We start from the raw sequence: 19,337 nt of genomic DNA, 5'->3' as shown, positions 1-19,337 counted from the left end.
TTGAACATCTGATGTCCCTCGCTCCAGAGACAGTTAAACATTCTATCCGGACTCGTATTAACGATATGGACTTCCAACGCTCCATAACTGCAGCCACCTCGACCTGTTCTATTCACTTTGGTCTGAGCTTTGTGCCTATGCTCAGTGCCCCTTATCTGGAAACTCTTACGATCCCCAAATATCGTCTAGCCTTTACAAAGGTTAGATTTAACTGTCTTATCTCTGCCTTACTTGAAGGGAGATTTAAACGTATCCCGTATGCAAACCGATTATGCCTTTGTGGTGTCAGCGCCATAGAAACTCTCTTTCATGTCATCTTTGAGTGCGCCCTATATGACGATATTTGCTCCAAATTCATAACCCCCATCATAAATAAATACCCCTACAAACCGCTTAACTGTTTACTTTTACATCTTTTGTCACCAGCTAATAAGGATACTATCTTGTCAGTTGCTAAATATATTTTCGCGGCTCAATCAATTCGGAAGGCATCTATCCCTTCAGAAGCTTCCGCCACCCAACTGTAACTGTTTTCCTTGTTGTTTTATTGTTTTACTGTTTTAACATGACTGCAACTTTGTAACCTTTTATTATAAATGTATGTAGTTTTATTTATAAATGTCTTTTGGTCTATGACTGTATCAATAAAGATTGATTGATTGATTGATCGACATTCTCCAGTGTCGCACCATTAAGCTGGATTGATGGTGCTACAGAGGGATTGGTTTGCACCTGCTGATGAAGCACTTTGGGTTTTTTGATGTTAAGCGAGAGAGCAAGCTTTTCATATGCTTCTGCAAAACATTTAGGATAGTTTGAAGATTTTCCTCTGAATGTGCAGAGACTACATTACGGTCAAAGCTCATTTGAACCGTCAGGGAGGAACATGGTCAGTCCAGCTCCAGAGACAGGCCTCATTACTGTTCCAGTGGGCAGAGGCCCATCTAGACTCAATTCTGGCAGAATATCTCAAAGGGGAGGGCAACAGTCAAGCGGACTGGTTGAGTGGGGAGCAAATACATCAAGGAGAATGGAAACTCCACCCGACAGCCTTTCAGCAGATAGTGGATCACTTTGGGAAGGTCAAAGTGAACCTGTTCACCACCCACTGCAAAGACTCTTCACCAGGTACATAACACAGAACGTGGAAGGGATAGATGCCCTGACATCACCCTGGCCTGCAGGTCAGTTGCAAGCCTTTCCACCACTTCCAGTCATCCCAAGGGTGATCCAAAAGATCAGGTCAGAGAACGCAACTACTGGCTGCCACATATTAGTCAAGAAGGGCCTGGTTCCCAGATCTGCTCGACCTGGCGATTGCCCCTCCATGGCAAATTTCCCCCAGGGAAGACCCGCTGTCACAGGGACAGTTTCTCCACCCATCTCCAGGATGGCTGGTGCTTCATATCTGCAAGTTGAGAGGCAATGCCTACTAAGAAAGGGCCTGTTGCCTCCAGTAGTAGAAACAATGATGGCGTCCCGACACCCATCCACTATCTGAATGTATAAAGGTACGTGGAAGGCTTTCTCAGCTTGGTCACAGAAGCAGAAAATGGAAAGCTGGCATCAATGAGATCCACTCCTTCCTACAAGATGGCTTAGCGTTGGGACTCAGGCCCAACACCTTGAAACGGCAGGCTTCAGCTCTGTCAGCAATTCTGTCCACATCCCCAGAGAACCCACTAGGAGCTCATCCCTTCCTGAAGCATTTTCTCCATGGAGCAGCAATATCTGTTCCACCTGCAGAACATCGCTACCCAACATGGGACCTGCACAAAGTGCTAACGGTCCTGCAGAAACCTCCCTGTGAACCACTCAGTAAAGCCCGCCTTCGTCTTCTGTCCTTTAAAGTGTTGTTCCTGGTGGTCATTACCTCAACCCGCAGAGTGTGTGAGCTGAATTCCCTGTCTGTTGACAAGTGTTACTGTGTGTTTCATAAGGATAGGGTAGTTTTCCACACTGTCCCTCCATCCTAAAGTGTTGTCTGACTTCCACTGTCAACTTGTGCTCCCTTCCTTCTGTGACAACCCAGTCCATCCCACAGAAAAGGCGTGCCATTCACTAGATGTGAGAAGAGCCTTGAAAGTATATATTGCAAAAACAAAACCCTTCTGCCAAAGGGATAGCTTATTTGTGTCCTTTCACCCAGCTTCATTAGGAAAGAAGGCTTCCACCTCAACTCTAGCAAGGTGCTAGCATATGCTGCCCTGAGACTAGTTTGCCTGACCAAAGTAGTAGCCCACTCCACCAGCCACTTCTGCAGCATTTTCCTGCAGTGCTTCTCTCCTGGAGATATGCAGAGCAGCTACATGGGCTAATCCTAACACATTTATTAAACATCACAAAATAAATGCTTATGCCTCAGCTGAGGTGGCCTTTGGGAGGAGAGTGCTACAGCATGTTCTCCCACACTAGTAAGATGACTAGAGCCCTGCTATAATTCCTTGCCTACATGGGTCAGCTTTGATATGTCCCACCTGAGGTCATCTTTACATGCACAGGAGAAAAGACATGTGGTCTTACAGTGAAACGGTTTTCTCTGTGCATGTCAAAGATGACCTCAGGGCCACTCCCTATGAGGGCTGGGCTGCCATAATAGTTTAATTAAGCCTGTTTTAACAGAAAGTGTGTGAGTGCTGTCCGTTTCTCTTCAGTTGTGTTTTCTATTCAGTAAGTCTGTATTCATCTAATGTGCTTGTCATAAAGAACTGTGATAAGGAGCCACAGAGAGCAGGAAGTCCTTAAAAAAATTGAACAGCACTCTTTCTGCCTTCAACCACTAGGTGGAGCTAGCTACGCACCTGAGGTCATCTTTGACCTACACAGAGAAAACCGTGTCACGGTAAGATCAAATGTCTTTTTTCCCCACATCACAGCTGGGGCACTCATGCTTTCTGGCAAACTCCAGACGTGCTTTCAGATGGTACTTTTTGAGTAACGGCTTCTTTCTTGCCACTCTCTCATACAGGCCAGTGTTATGCAGAGCTCTTGATATGGTTCACTGGTGCACCATTACTCCACTTCCAGCCACTGAACTCTGTAGCTCCTTCAAAGTGATTGTTGGCCTCTCTGTGACTTCTCTCACAAATCTCCTTCTTGTTTGAGTGCTGAGTTTTGAGGGACAGCCTTTTCTTGGCAATGCCTGGGAGGTGTGATGCAGCTTCCACTTCCTGATTATTGATCCGACTGTGCTCACTGGGATATCCAAACCCTTGGATATTAGTTTGTACCCTTTTCCTAATCTATGCATTTGTATTACATTATCTTTCACTTCTGTACAATGCTCTTTGGTCTTCATTTTCCTTCAGATCCACAGCCTGACCAATGATCCTTCTACAGTGTGGTTTTTATCATGACAATGTGACAGCTACTTTAATGGTTCACAGGTGGAGGCCAATGGTAAGGTATTTGTGTCCTTGACAGGGCAATTTCTATCATCTGTGTAAACTGGGAGCTTCCACAGCACAGGAGTTGAGTACTTACACAAGCAACATGTTTCAATTTTTTGTCTTATAAACATTTCCCAACATAACACCAATGTCACATTAGAATAGTTGATTTTGAATTTTAGTGTTTCAAAATAAAATATACAGAATGAAATTACAGTATACCATTTGTAATTCAGTAATATGAGAACATTGGTCAGGGGTCTGAATACATTTGCAAGGCACTGTATATTCTTTTTTAAAAAATATTGAGATGAAGAGAATTATCTAATTAAATTGCCTTGGTGTGTCTAAAGGGATATTCCCAGGAGAACTATTCTGTTTAAATTGAATAGTTAGGTTCACCAGATCGAGCTCAGAGTCTCCCATTATGTCGTAAGACTTTTCAGATGAAAGTAGGATTCATTATTGGATATGTGTGCAAGACACAAAGAAATATGATACCTGAAACATCACTGTCCCCTTTATATACCCAGTCGATCACTGCACTCTGCAATTGAGGGCCTCCTGCATATACCATCTTATCAGGAGGTCCATTCTGCACAACATGGGAAGTGGACCTTTAGTGTAGTGGTACCTACCCTTTGGAATTCCCTCCCCTTAAATATTAGACAGGCACCATCTCTGTTATCTTTTTGGTGCCCACTGAAGACCTTTCTCTTTCAACAAGACTTTTCAGCAGAGACCTTTCCCAGTGTGCATCTGTGTTGGAATTGCTTTTTAATATGTTTTTAAAGCTTTTTTAAAAAAGATGTTTTTAAGGATGTTTTAATATATTTTAAAGTCTGTTTTTATGATGTTTTAGAGCATTTCTAATGTTTGTGTTTGCTGCCCTTAGCTCCTGCCAGGAGGAAGGGTGGGATATAAATTTAATAAATAATAATAATGCTTGGTATGTGGATTATTGTCACATTCTAATTCCACTTTATAGTAACTATGAAGTGAAAACCCAAATATCCTGGTGAATAGTCCCTCCTATGACAAGGAGGACTTGATAGGTTAGATTGTAGTTGACAGCATTTGCTGCAATTTTTAACTAACCTAGATGGATTTTCAGACTTAGAAATATGTGCTTTTAAAAAACAACTAGTGCTTGTCCCAGTGTAAGCCACGATGAACATATCTAAGCATACTTTACCTATTTGTAGCTAATACAGTGCCCATGCCTTTGGTTCCACTGATATTCATATCAGTCTTTAATTCTTACCATATAGTTTTGGAGCATTTTAAGTGTTGAACATATAAAGTTGCATTGTACTGTGCCATTGGTCAATCTAGCCCAAGTATTGCCTATTCTTGCTGGGTAGCTGTTCTTCAGGATTTCATCCAAGGACCTTTCTCAATCCTGTTGCTTTTAACTTCACATGCTAGAATTGAATCAGGGACTTCCTGCACGATAAAAATGAAATGGAAATGTACTGCCTTCAAGTTGATTCCAACTTATGGTGCCCTATGAATAAAGTTTTCATGGTAAGCGGTATTCAGAGGTGGTTTACCATTGCCTTCCTCTGAGGCTGAGAGGCAGTGACTGGTCCAAGGTCACCCAGTGAGCATCATGGCTGTGTGGGGATTCAAACCCTGGTCTCCCAGATCATAGTCCAACACTCTAACCACTACAGCACACATGATAAGCATGGGCCAATTAAGAAGCTATGGGCTCTCTGCTCAGCTATCAGTTATAACTATCCTGCAAGTTACATCAGTGTAGTTCTCATATTGCAGGTGTCTTGACTAATGAACTCACAACTGGAATGAGGTTTAAATTGAGGACTTCCTGGTTGGCTGATAAGATTTAAATTGAGGAGTTCCTGGTTGGCTGATAACTCTTAAATCTACACTACACTACACTAGCTCATTCCAAAACCTGCATTTCCTCTAGAATCTAATAGAAACTCTCTTAGTGTACAAATCTTGTGTAGCTTTTTTAAAAATCTTCATCATGTAAAGGGGGGGGTGGAATAAGCAAAGGACAATGTTTGCCCCTCAGAATGTAAAAGCCCTATGCATTTACTTCTATTTTTCCAGCATGCTGGATGCATTTAGGCTAATATTTGTAAAACATTAATCACATTTTCAACAGAAGCTGAGACATTTTTCCTTCTAAGTAATTAGATTGGGTTTGAATCAGCTCTGCACAACCACCTTCTTCTATCAGCACTTGTCTTGACAGCTCCTGCTTAACATTTAAGATTTTAAGTGAATTCACACTCCTTGAAGCAGTGTAATTAATAAGTCTTCAGAAATAGAACAAAGACTGACAGCGTTTAGACAAGAAAGGAAAGACCAACAGGTTTGATTAATTGGAATTTACTCAGAAACTGGGTAATTGCTGTTTACAAACCATATTAAAGCATGTGTTCAATCAGGCTCTGTGTGTGTGTGTTAAAAAAAGATGGAGCTTCATTTTGAAGTCAAATTACAGAATTAATAATGAAATCAAAGATACTATGGACCATCTTAAATGTCACCTTCTGTTTCTAATTTATTAAAAAGTTCAGTTGGATCCAAATCTAAAGCTTTTCTTCTTTTTAGCCCCATAGTATAATTGAGATTTGCACTTCATTAGTCTATAAGGCACCATTTTTGCTTTAATGCCAATGTAATTCTCCAGCAGAATGTGCTGCCCTTCTCTGCTCCAGACCCATTTTTTCCCATTTCCCTTGGAATCGGCCTGACAGAATAGTAGAATAAGGCCCAATGTGCACTATCCATTTAAAATAGTATTATACCACTTTAGACAGTCATGGCTTCACCCAAAAAATGCTGGGAACTGTAGTTGTTGAGTGTGCTGAGAGTTTTTAGGAGACCCCTATCCCCCTAACGAAGCTACAATTCCCAGAGTGGCTTAACAATCAGTTCTTCCCAGGGAACTCTGGGAACTGTAGCTCTGTGAGGGGAATGGGGTTTCCTAACAACTCTCAGCACCCTTAACAAACTACAGTTTATTATTATTATTATTATTATTATTATTATTTGATTTATATCCCACCCTTCCTCCTAGCAGGAGCCCAGGGCGGCAAACAAAAGCACTAAAAACATTAAAAAATCATTAAAAAAAACTTTTAAAACACATTAAGACAAAACATCTTCAAAAATGTTACTAAAAAAAGCTATGAAAACATCTTCTAATATTAAAAACATTTTAAAAAAGAAAGTTTAAGAACATATTAAAAAGCAATCCCAACACAGACGCAGACTGAGATAGGTCTCAACTTAAAAGGCTTGCTGAAAGAGGAAAGTCTTCAATAGGTGCGGAAAAGATAACAGAGATGGCGCCTGTCTAATATTTAAGGGGAGGGAATTCCAAAGGGTAGATGCTGCCACACTAGCATTCTTTTGCCAGCATTCTTTTTGGGGGAAGTCATGACTGTTTAAAGTGGAATGATAATGTGTAAACATATAGTGCAAATGGGGCGTTATTCATGAATGTAAGACCCACAGGATTGTAGGAAAGATGAGTGAAAAGAAAACCTCTACCTGCATATCTCCCAAGTTACAATTAATAAGTCTATAGTAGAATGCCTTCATTTGTAGTTGCATCGGGCAGTATTTCATGCTGTACCAGTAGGGTTCTGCTGCTGCAGTGGGACTTCCGTTTCCTCTCCTCCCCTTGCGCACCCCCCCAAATCTGCTCCTGAGGGTCCCCCAACCGTTCAGAGCTGGTTTTGAGGGAGCACGGCAGGCTGGAGAGGAAAGGACGTTCTGCTGTGCACACAGAGGTCCCTTGCCTGAGCACAGCCATAGCACTGGATACAGTCTCCTTCAAGTAAAAAGCTGAAGAACACAAGGTTCTTCATACCAGCGAAATCTTCAGGGAAATCTAATAAATCCCAAATAGCAGTCAGGCTTCATTCCCTTAAAACAGTTAAAGTTGTAAACTGTTCTCCTGTAGCCTAGAAGTGTGAAATGCAGTAGCTGTAGAACTCTAGTAAATATAAAACGCTCTGCAGAAACAATGGCTTCCATAATTACTATGCTCACAAATGTGTAATGGGATAATACTGTGTATACCAGGATAAGATTGAAATCCCTTCTTATATACCCTACAGGATAGGATACCCTGTAGAGAAATATTCTTGAATTAGTATCAACTTCATTTCTACAGAGAGAAAAGGCTGAGTTGAACTGGACTGAATTTCAAACAGGGACTTTGGCAAACAGTTTAGAATTCAATCTGAACAGGATCTAATGGCATTTGGGGTTTTTTTATAGCAAATATAGCAAAGCTGTTTAAAAGTGTAGAGGTTTTTAAAATAAGAAATATTGTTTATTGGTTGTCTTAAAACCAGATTGCCCAATATATATCATATTGCAACATGACATAAATGCTATTAGAGAACAAATAATTTCTTCAGTTCAGTTCCTTTTTGTTCCATACTTGTTCCGACTGTCCTGAGTTCCATTCTTCCTGAATTCCAGTTAACTAGAGAATTTCTAAAAATAATTCTAGAATTGGGAAATGTGATAATTGCCAAATATTTTAGCTCCTTCATTTCATGTGCATTCCTTTGCCCCCCTATGTCACCAATGTACAAAGTGCATTGATAAAATACTGCAAAAAGGGGAGCTGATCATAAAATCCTATCTGTCAAATTTCTCCCTGGATTTCAGGGTTCCGTATTGCAGGATATGTTGACCAGAGTAAAACCAATAATGCTAGAAACGAGCTCTTTTGGAATTGTATTTTCAGGATGTGTGCACTAATAAAAAGCAACAATAAAAAGTTGTTTAAAAAATAGGCAGGCAAAAACTGCGGGTGGGTTGGGGGGAATGGATTGCTGTACAAGAAGCAGGTATAATTATAAAAGGATTTTTTTAAACATAAAATTGGAGGCTTGAACAGGTTTTGGATTTATTAAAAAATGTTGCACAGTGTGCTAATGTACTCCTGCAAGAAGAATTTTTTTTAAAAGCTGTAGGAAATCTGGTGTTTTTAAAATTGTTTAATTCTAATGTTTATTATTTATATACTTTCCTTTTATATACTTTCCTCTGCAATGGAATGCAGGGTATGTGGAGTCTAATATGTTCCCGTAAGCAACAGCAAATAAATAAAATATTTTTGTTTTATGGAAGCAGATTTTTAAAAAATTATTAAGATGCATACATCTCCAAGATGTATACATCTCAAAAGAATAAACTTTTTTTTTTGCACAAAGTATGCTATCTACCTTCTAAAATTCTCCTTCTTTGCCAGGAGGCAATTATAGTGACGCCCATAGTAAATTCCTACTAAATTGTAGGATAACAGAGAAAAAGCAGGAGGAAATGCTTAATCCCTGCAAAAAGGCACTCTTGGTGTGATCCTACATATGATTGCATGAAGACTGTGTGTTTGTGTGTGTGTTATATTGAACTGTGCTCTTGTACATAGATAATATTCAAATATAAATCTTCATACAATCATATGTACAGTCGCATCCAAATACTTTTTTGGGGTGGTGTTTTATCAAGGTACATTTGCATGTCGATAAAAATCCACACAAAAAGAATCTTGACACAATCATCAACATAATCCATCAAGTTTGCTTTTTTGTGGCTTTTAAAATCAGAATCATGGAGTTGGTAGGAGCTTTCTAAGCCTTCCATGCAACTCTCTGCTAAATGCTGGAATACCAGAGCTAAAACATTCCCAACAATTGGCTGTCCAGCCCAGCCTCTGCTTGAAGACCTCCAGGCAATAATCCAAAACATACTTACTGGGCATTAACACAGCAGAACTTATTTCTGAATAAACTCACATAGGAGTACATTGCCAGCAAGGCACGGCCCACCACCTAAGTAATTGATCCTGTTATCACTGTGGTCGTGTGCATCAGAAAAGAATGGAATGAACTTAAGGAACTGAAAGCTGCAGCACACTCCATACTCTATAAAACATAGTGGACCCCAACTATCTTCAAAAATAAAACAGCAGAATAGTAGAGGAGGATTCCTAACTCTACTTTGAAAACAAGACCAGGTAATTCAGAACTCCAAATTCAGGCCACAGTTCGGATGAATTATTATGTATTCTCTTGCTGACACAAAACAAATGATGATTTCTTGTTCATTATTCTTCTACATAAATTTATACTGCTGGTGATTTTTGTCTTAATGGATTTGTGTAGAGGTTTGATGTCCTTGAGACAAAAAAAGAGCCCAAGACCCTGTTTTGAGGGCACTGCAGATTTCTAGAGGAAAAGGAGGAATCGTCATCTTATGAGCATGAATAGCAAAGTCCTTTCTTGTCTTGCAGCATATGCTGAATGTAATTAGGCCACTGCTCAAAAAATAGGCCTTGTAAACATCCTGAATCCATGCCACATTCTTCTAGCCTCAGATCCTGCCAAATGCCTAAATGAGTGTTCAGGCCTAAATGTATAAAATAGATCTCTGAACATAATGCTTCCTGGTACCGTATATGAATAGCGGATGAACAAACCTGGAGGACTTTGGGCTCATTTTCAGAACACAATGTTCAGCCAGCCTATCTCCTCTTCTCAGTAGAGAGGTGATGAAAAACCAGGCTGCATAATTTTTCAGGAGAGCAGCATGGGAGAGGATCTTTTGTTTCTCCTTGTCCTAGAAAGGGGCCTGAAGTTTGGGTCGTCTTAATGCAAATGCTATGGTATTTTTCATGCAACATGTGATTCTGTTTCCCAGCTTAATTGCATAAATATGGGCTCCAATTCACAATTTAGGCTCGCAGGCTATTAACACAAATAGTGAGAAAAAGAACACCTGAGTTCTTTAAAACAAATATGATTTTTATCTGTGTTTGACAAGAAGCAAGAGTCAGCAGGTTTAGTTCAAAAGGGAAATTGCAAATTAGTACCATAAGTAATGGAGAGTCAGCGTGGTGTAGTAGTTAGTGTTGGGCTATGACCTGGAAGGCCAGGGTTCGAATCCCGACACAGCCATGAAACTCACTGGGTGACCTTGGTCCAGTCACTGCCTCTCAGCCTCAGAGGAAGGATGGTAAACTACCTCTGAATACCGTTTACCATGAAAACCCTATTCATAGGGTTGCCATAAGTCGGGATCAACTTGAATGCAGTCCATTATTATACCATAAGTAATGAAAGAGACTTTTCCTCTTGTCTTATTATCTGTACATGTACATACTTGGCCTGTCATTCTTGTACATCATACTTCCCAAAGATCCCATTGCAACTGTTATATTTACCTCTATAATTATACTTTTTGATGCCATCGTGGAAGCATTTTGTTCTTGCAGAAGGGGCTCAGTCACTCACATGTGATATTAAAATTCACAGAACGGAGTATATGGGGAGGGATGCCTCTTGTCTTGCATTGGCTGCAATCCTAAGGACACTTACTAGATCTCAGTGGTTCTTGCTTCCAAGTAAGCAGACATAAGTTAAGACTGAATAGTTGAAAGGAATCAATTATTTGTCCAATGTAGCGTATGTGTGGATATGGTAAAAGTATACAGAAGGTAGTAAGAGATCGGCTTTAAATTGATCTTCCCAGAGAGAGACAGGGTTAGATACAGGTTTATAATTAAACTGAAGCATTATAAAGATCCTGGTAATTATAGCATGCTGTTCACACTTGAAGACCTATAGAAGATTATAAACGTAGAGGAGTTTCCTTACACATTTTGAAAGCCTAAAAATATTGAAATTTTGGCTATAGTGGAATTCCCTAAATTGGCCATTTTATTTGTTTCTAGGTATGGCAGTGTGGCGGCAGCGTTGAAGTTCTTCCTTGCTCTAGGATTGCCCACATCGAACGAGCCCATAAGCCGTATACAGAAGACCTAACTACTCATGTCCGAAGAAATGCACTAAGAGTAGCTGAAGTCTGGATGGATGAGTTTAAAAGTCATGTTTACATGGCATGGAATATTCCCCAAGAGGTGGGTTGTGACTGAAGACTAAATGACCACTGTGCCTTAGTTCAAATTCCCCATCAAATTCAGGAGATGCTGGACTGGTGGATAACCCCCTTCATTCTCACACAGAGAGAATCCCTTGTTGAACCCAAGAGACTATTAATATGAGAATCTCCTAAACTGGGAAACCTCTTGTGAATAGCATCCCAGAAAAGATAGAACTAGTCCAGGTCCTAGAGGATCAACAGTTGGGAACATTCCATATTACTGCTTTGTATTAAAATCATTCTAAGAAAAGAACCCTGCAGTAAAAGAGAAGTATAGCAAGACCAAGGACTAACTTGGTTGCTTTGAAATTGGCTTAGATGCATGGTGTGGGGAGGAGCTCAGAAGGGATGCTAGGCTCATTCCCATCAGGATAACCCAGAGTTTAGCCATTGCTTGAAAGTAAATGTTTCATTTCTCCTACTCTTGTGTTGTTGGGGGGGGGCGCACTGAAAGACTGGAACAAGCTGCTTTTATCTTACATATATATTCATTCCCTGAAAAATCTTAAAAAGTACTCTCAACTTCAAAATTCCTATAGATTCTTTTAAATTCCTGTAGTGATTTTGCCTAAAGAAGAACCTCTAGCTTCACCTCGGATCTTACACATTTTGATGGCAACTCTAGATGTGTTCTGGTTAGCAGAACATCTTAAAATTGCTCATATTTGGTCCACAACCACAATATTTGTTGTAGAGAAACATCGCATTTAAACCATTCTCCTGGGACATGATTAACTATGCTGCTGCCACAGTGTGATGAGGCAGTCTTATAGAACAGAGATGAAGGCTATGAATCAATCAAGATCATAACATTTGGGCTTAGGATTGTGTATGAATATGGTTCTTTGTTCAAAATGTAGGTGAAAGATGTTATCCTTAAGAGATGCAAACAACAGTCGTTTAGGCTACTGGTGGGGCAGTGTGTTTGTTTTTGTCAGGGCTAATTAACTACCAAGTAGAAACATGTGCTCATGTTGGCAGTTGGCAAACAGATCAGGTGCATAGTTAATATTTATTTATTTATTTATTGTATTTATATACTGCCCTATAGCCGAAGCTCTCTGGGCGGTTTACAGTACCTAAAAACATTAAAAACACATATACATATTTAAAACACATCTTTTAAAAACAATTTAAAACACAATTTAAACATTTAAAACAATTTAAAAACACATGCTAAAATGCCTGGGAGAAAAGGAAAGTCTTGACCTGGCGCCGAAAAGATAACAGTGATGGCACCAGGCACACCTCATCAGGAAGATCATTCCATAATTTGGGGGCCACCACTGAGAAGGCCCTCTCCCTTGTTGCCACCCTCCGAGCTTCCCTCGGAGTAAGCACCCGGAGGAGGGCCTTAGATGCTGAGCGTAGTGTACGGGTTGGTTCGTATCGGGAGAGGCGTTCCATCAGGTATTGTGGTCCCAAGCCGTGTAAGGCTTTATAGGTTAAAACCAGCACCTTGAATCGAGCTGGGAAACATACAGGCAGCCAATGCAAGCGGGCCAGAATTGGTTTTATATGTTCAGACCATCTGGTCCCTGTTACCAATCTGGCCACTGCATTTTGCACAAGTTGCAGTTTCCGAACCGTCTTCAAAGGCAGCCCTACGTAGAGTGTATTGCAGTAATCTAACTTGGAGGTTACCAGAGCATGGACAACTGAAGCCAGGTTATCCCTGTCCAGATAGGGGCTCAGCTGGGCCACCAACCAAAGTTGGTAGAAGGCACTCCATGCCACCGAGGCTACCTGAGCCTCAAGTGACAGAGATGGTTCTAGGAGAACCCCCAAGCTACGAACCTGCTCCTTCAGGGGGAGTGTAACCCCATCCAGGACAGGTTGGACATCCACCATCTGGTCAGAAGAACCACCCACTAGCAGCATCTCAGTCTTGTCTGGACTGAGCCTCAGTTTATTAGCCCTCATCCCGTCCATTGTCAATAATTAGTATACATCTGGAACCTCCACTCCTCCCATGCAATGAGAGTAAGTTTATCTCCTATAAATGAGGATTAATGGAATCCACCAATATTTAGTTCCTTTATGCTTCCTTCAAAAAATACAGTATACAACTACAGTACTCTGCCAGAAGTCCCATATTACAAAAGCATGTGTTTTTAAATTGTTTTTTAAGTGTTTTTAAATTTGTATATTTGTTTTTAATGTTTTTAATTGTTGTAAACCACCCAGAGAGCTTCAGCTATGGGGCGGTATACAAATGTAACAACAATAATAATAACAATAACAGATGATTCACTGATGTTACAGTGTATACTGGGGTAGTAAAATATCCCATAACAAATGCATGTGTGTTATGTCAGAAGAAGGGCACTAAAGTCTATTTCTTGGTTCAGTTTTTGCTTGAAAAGTCAGGGTTTTTTACTCCAGGATTTGCCATTTGCCTGTGTTGTTAACCATTTAGAGTTTTGTTTAAATGTGAGTGGTATATAAATTGTCCAAATAAATTATACAGCCACGAGAGTAGCAGTATACTATAGCCAGCATGAATTTTTCACATTCCGCAGTGTTAAATTGAAAATACCCCCATGCCATTCTGATGCTTTCCATAAGCTCATTTCAAAACAGAAGTTACAAAACTTATAGTCCTGAACTCAGAAATGCTTGCTTAACAACCCTATAAATTGTCATGGTGATACACAAAACAGTGAGAGAGAATCGAGAGTTCAAAGTGTAAAAAGAGAGAGAGAAAAACCAGACCCCTTTTGGTCTTTTTTCTGAGTTCTCGTAATTTGTTGAAATTAATTAAAAATCAGCCATGTTCACACCATACCTATAATCCTATTACTGACTTTGCCCCATGCTCTGACCTTCATCTTCTGCAGTTTAAAAGTTTAAAAAATGCCTGGCTGATTTTTAATTAATTTAAGAAATTTAGCATTGAACTCAATTATAACCTCAGGCATGCTCAGTAAGAACCAACTGTCAGTGTTCTAAAAGCCAGACTCACAGCTGCTTGGCTTGGCTAATCGGGGCCACACCCAGGCCAGAACTTTATTTCACTTTAGACAGTCATGGCTTCCCCCAAAGAATCCTGGGAAGTGTAGTTTGTGAAGGGTGCCGAGAGGAGACTCCTATTCCCCTGACAGAGCTCCAGTGGCCAGAGTGGTTTAAAAGTCAGCCGCTCTGATTGAAGCTCTGTGAGGGGAATAGAGTCTCTCCTAGCAACTCTCAGCACCCTTCATTAACTACACTTCCCAGGATTCCTTGGGAGAAGCCATGACTGTTTCAAGTGAAATAAGGGTCTGGTGTGGACGTGGCCAGGGACAACTTTGGTTTAAATTTGGGTGGGAGACTACATGTGCCTGCTGTAGAATAAAAAGATGGGGGAAACCCTGAAAAAGAATGATACTGTTCACAATGTTGGAAAGGAAAGGGGTTTCCCTTCTGCCCAGTGCCCATGCACCCAATCTCCTCCACTCCCACTCTACTTTCTCCCTCCCCCTCCCATTCCTGGCCTCCTCCTCCCCCCCTGCCCCTTCCCCAGGTCAGTTTCATCTATCGTAAGCATGATTACACAGGAGTAAATCCCACTGAACTCAAAAAGTATGCAAATGATCAAACCTGCTCTCCACTCCTCCTCCCTCCTATCCCCTCCCTCTTGCCCCTTCCTACCACCTTCCTTCACACCTCCCTTCCCCTCCCCATCCCCTTCCAATCCCCTCCTTCCCCCTCTTCCTCCTTCTCTGCTTCCCTCCGCCCTCTCCGTCCCCCTCCCCCATGGTCTGTTTTACCTATCCTACGTATGATTGCAAGGGAATAAATCCCATTGAACTCAATAAGCATGCAAATGATCCCCTCCTCCTCCCTCCCATCATCTCACTTTTGGCCCTCCCCTCCCTCTTCCTTCACCCCTTTCCCATCCCCTTCCAATCCCCTCACCCCCTTCCTCCTTCCCTCTACTCTCCCCTCCCCCTCCTCTTCCCACATGGTCAGTTTTACCTATCCTAACCATGATTGCATAGGAGTAAATCCCACTGAACTCAATAAGCATGCAAATGATCAGACCTGTCTTTCCCCTCCTTCCCGCTCTCTCTTTCTCCCTTTCCCTCTTCCTTTTTCTTCCTCTCCTGCCCACTCCAGGCCTCCCTCCCCATGGTCAGTTTTACCTATCCTAAGCATGATTGCATGGGAGTAAATCCCACTGAACTCAATAAACATGCAAATGATCAAACCTGCCCTCCTACTCCCCCTCCTGCCTGGTCCCTTCCCCCCCTCCCCTCCCAATCCCCTGTGGTCAGTTTCACCTATCCTAAGCATGATTGCAGGGGAGTAAATTCCACTGAACTCAATAAGAATGCAAATGTTCAATCCATTCTCAGCAAACTAGCACAGGCTCCCATTTCTTACCTCCCAGATTAAAAAGCAGAGAAATTCACCAATAGGCAAAATACCTTGTGGTTTAAGAACGTACCTCAGAACGAGATCAGCACCGCACATGTCTTGTTTCTGTTATTTGGGCTGATTGCAGGTGTTGCCACCACTCACCATACGCTCAGTGGCACATGTTACCAAATTCTTCCAAGCTACACAGGAAGTGGATTGGACTATGAAAGACCAACCCAAATTGTATTTGCATTTTGACAAATTTGTAGGGTAGTATAATATCTCAGAGAGGAGTTGAGGTCTCCTGCTCCCCTGGTGCATTCACTATAGCTGCCCCATTTCCCATTTCTATTTGTTGGCTATAGGTATGTTCTTAAACCGCAAGATTTTTTGCCTATTAGTGAATAAATAAATTGGCTGGGATTAAAGGAAACCCAGTGCAAATGTTAGTTGATTTCTTGGAATATTTTATGTAGCAGCTCTTTCTCGAATAAAAGATCAGTGTGAGCAGTTATATCTGCTTCTCTGGGTCAGTTTTTGTTGGATTCTTTTTTTATTCCAACACTCTGTATTAGCTGGGACAAAAAAAGCACCTCAAGTATCAAATTCCTTTGATTTCTTTGGGTATGTTGTGTCCCAGGTACTTTTTGTTTACAGAAAGAAATCTGTAAATGGTAACTCGCTGATATTTAGAGACATTGTTTACTACTGTGCAGGTGACCATGTTTTAGGTTTATCTATTGTAAATTCTGCAGTGAAAGTGCATCCAGTGCCCCATGCTTGTTTGCCGCAGAATTTGATTGTATATTTATAGGATTATAATGTTGTGGCTTAATGTGGTGTGGAATATGTGTGTCTTTTAGGGGTGAGTGAAACTAGCAACCTGCCCTTTTACCCCTTAGGAAAGAAGGCAAATTGGAGATGTGGGTGAAACAAATGTCAAATGCAGAAATATATGTAATTTCTACAGTTTAACCTGTTGCATGCCTAATTCTCTGTGACAGACGATAACGTACTCTTCAAATACAGGAACCAAATTTACACACATGCCAGGCAGGATGTTGTTTCACTGTAAAATATCTTCGCTCTCAAAAATTATTAGTTATGTGAGAGCTGAAAGATGTGAATTCTGTGCTTCAGATCTTACCACATTTATCAAATCATAGCAATATCTTATAAAACAATTATTTCAATATATCAGCATGAAATACGTTTGCATCTCCAAATAATTTAAGGCTACCCTCACCAGCCAGCATGCAGACATCTTCATTCAGTGAGACATAACATTCTGAGTCTCCTAACCATATTGGAGGCTGGGAGCCTGCCACAAGCTAACACTCTTTCCCTTAGCCCTCTTACCCTGTTGTGTGTGCATGTGTGGTCCCATCAGCACTGGACCCATGTGGCAAACATTCCTGGGCAGCAGCAGGTTTTTTACAGCCTACTATGAGCCTGGAAAGAAAAAAAATCCAATCCTTTTCCTGGAAAGTTAAAAAAACCTATAGGTTTTTACTTCCTGAACAAGGCTCTCTCTCTAATCTACTTGATTATAAATATTTTTATGTAAAATTTATTTATTCTGTATCTCGTTGGAGTATTTCATGCTGTGGGTGAGGACATAATCTATAGTAAAAATGTCTCATTTTACTGCCTGTCAAATACTGGTCCTAAATTTGCATTTAGATGCCTCTGTAGAAATCCCCATTGCATAGCTTATAATGAGATAAATTATTGATCTCCACTTACAGGCTCTTTATGAAACTCATGTATCTTGAACTCCAGAAAACTGTGTTACACCAGCTAAAGCTTAACCATAAAATGTAATAAAAAGGGAAGGTGGTGGAGGGAAGAGTTTTGTAATACCTTATTTAACAGAAATGGTAGCTGAAATGTTTTTATCAACATAGAAAAAGGGTTGGCTTATAACTGAAAAAAGGTGAATAGGGTTTTTAATCTTTTCCGTGAAGCAAGCAAGCCAAATATCAACATTTGCCTGAAAATGGAATCTGTAAAATAGGCCATAGTTTTGCCAGCAGAAAGGTAGTTTCCAGGACAACTAGTTATTTTATATCAATTGTTTTTGAATCTGGGAATTGCTTTAAAAATATTATTACTGTGGAAATTGATTCAAAATCCATTGAAGTCAGTGAGAAGTGGTCCATTGATTATGAAAGATTCTAGATTAGCCCTTCAAATGATGTTGACTTTTATCTTTAAACACACTCACACAGATACCTCAGATTGTGTATGAATACAGATTTTAGGCAGCTAAAATATGTTAATCATGCTTCAGTGCATATCTCTGTGTTCCTTTTTCTTTTTCTTCTTCTTCACTGAACTGTACATCACAGTACAGAGAATTTAAAATGAACCACCTGAGAGTGGGAAGAATGGCTTTTATATCTCTAACATGTTTTTTTGGCCCGTGTGCACAGGATTCTGGAATTGACATTGGTGATATTTCTGAAAGGAAAGCCTTGAGGAAAAAGCTGCAATGCAAGACCTTTAGGTGGTACCTTGTCAGCGTATATCCGGAAATGAGAATGTACTCAGACACTGTTGCTTATGGGGTGGTAAGAGCTCTGTTTATTTACCTTGATCATTCATAGGAGGACAGCTGTGGGAAACAATTCTTGCAGATGGAGCTTTCTTCCAAATAAAAGTTTAGGACAAACTGGCTCATTTATTAACTAATTGGCTGACTGTTAGTCAATATAAGGTTTTTATGATACTATACCTCACACATACATGCTCTGTATTATCTCTGTTTCTGTTGTGCTTTGTCGTCTTAGAGTAGAGACTTCCTTCTCATATGCATACCTAGGCTAGTCATTTGTAGCTCAAAAGTGGTGAGGAGAGGGCAGGAAGGAATACTTTCTATTACACTTTTCTGCTGGTTCACCTGAAGGATGTTCTTACTTGCCCTGTGCAAATGGCTATTTACAAACTACCATCAGCTGATGGGGAATATAATTGGGAATTTACCATGAATATACTCTTCACATTGTGGTTTGTTACCAGAAAACAAAACATGGTTATTCTGCTGGGCTGGGTTCAGGCATTCAGCTAAACAGATCAGGGCTTAGTGTTATGTGTGAAACAGACCAGTGTGCGGGCAGGTTCATGTTGGAGAAAATGGCCTTTCAGATACCCTGGTCCTATATATTTAGGGCAAGGTAGGTAATAACCAGCCCTTTGAGTTGAGCCCAGAAAGGAACTGGCAGCCGGTGCAGATTAAAGAAAACTAGACTAATATGCTTTGAAAAGCAAACCTAGATAACATTCTGACTGCTGCCAGAGCATTTTCTGTACACATTTCAAAATCAGCCCATCACAGAGCATATTCTAGCAATCTAATCTGTATATGCCTCCTCTAGGATGCACACCTTAGCATGGTGAGGGGGTTTGAGAGTGTTGAAGAAGCTGAGAGCAATGCCGTCAGGAGTCTAGACCAAGAGGCTAGACTCCTAGCAGGGTCACCCAAGACAGAATGGTCAAAGCTGAGACACTAGACAAAGATGCATCCAGACAGAGGAAGGCAGTGGTAAACCACCTCTGAATACCTCTTACCTTGAAAACCATATGAACAGAGTGTCCAAAATGCAACCTGAGATAGTGCTGGAAGATGAGAATACCAGGTCAGATGGCACTCAGTGAGCTACT

General features: G+C 40.7%; 1 protein-coding gene across 3 annotated transcripts in view; it reads left to right on the top strand.

The window, feature by feature from the left end:
• Positions 1 to 19,337, top strand: part of GALNT18 (polypeptide N-acetylgalactosaminyltransferase 18) — a 459,245-nt gene that overhangs the window by 361,159 nt on the left and 78,749 nt on the right. For all 3 annotated transcript variants that reach the window (XM_061610414.1, XM_061610415.1, XM_061610416.1), the window contains exons 7-8: positions 11,125 to 11,310; positions 18,110 to 18,247. In XM_061610414.1, the coding sequence (XP_061466398.1) occupies positions 11,125 to 11,310; positions 18,110 to 18,247 (324 nt within the window). The remainder of the gene's footprint in view (positions 1 to 11,124; positions 11,311 to 18,109; positions 18,248 to 19,337) is intronic.

Source organism: Rhineura floridana, chromosome 2 (assembly GCF_030035675.1).
Source record: "Rhineura floridana isolate rRhiFlo1 chromosome 2, rRhiFlo1.hap2, whole genome shotgun sequence".
NCBI classification, from domain to species: Eukaryota; Metazoa; Chordata; class Lepidosauria; order Squamata; family Rhineuridae; genus Rhineura; species Rhineura floridana.
This window is presented reverse-complemented; position numbering and strand designations above follow the sequence as displayed.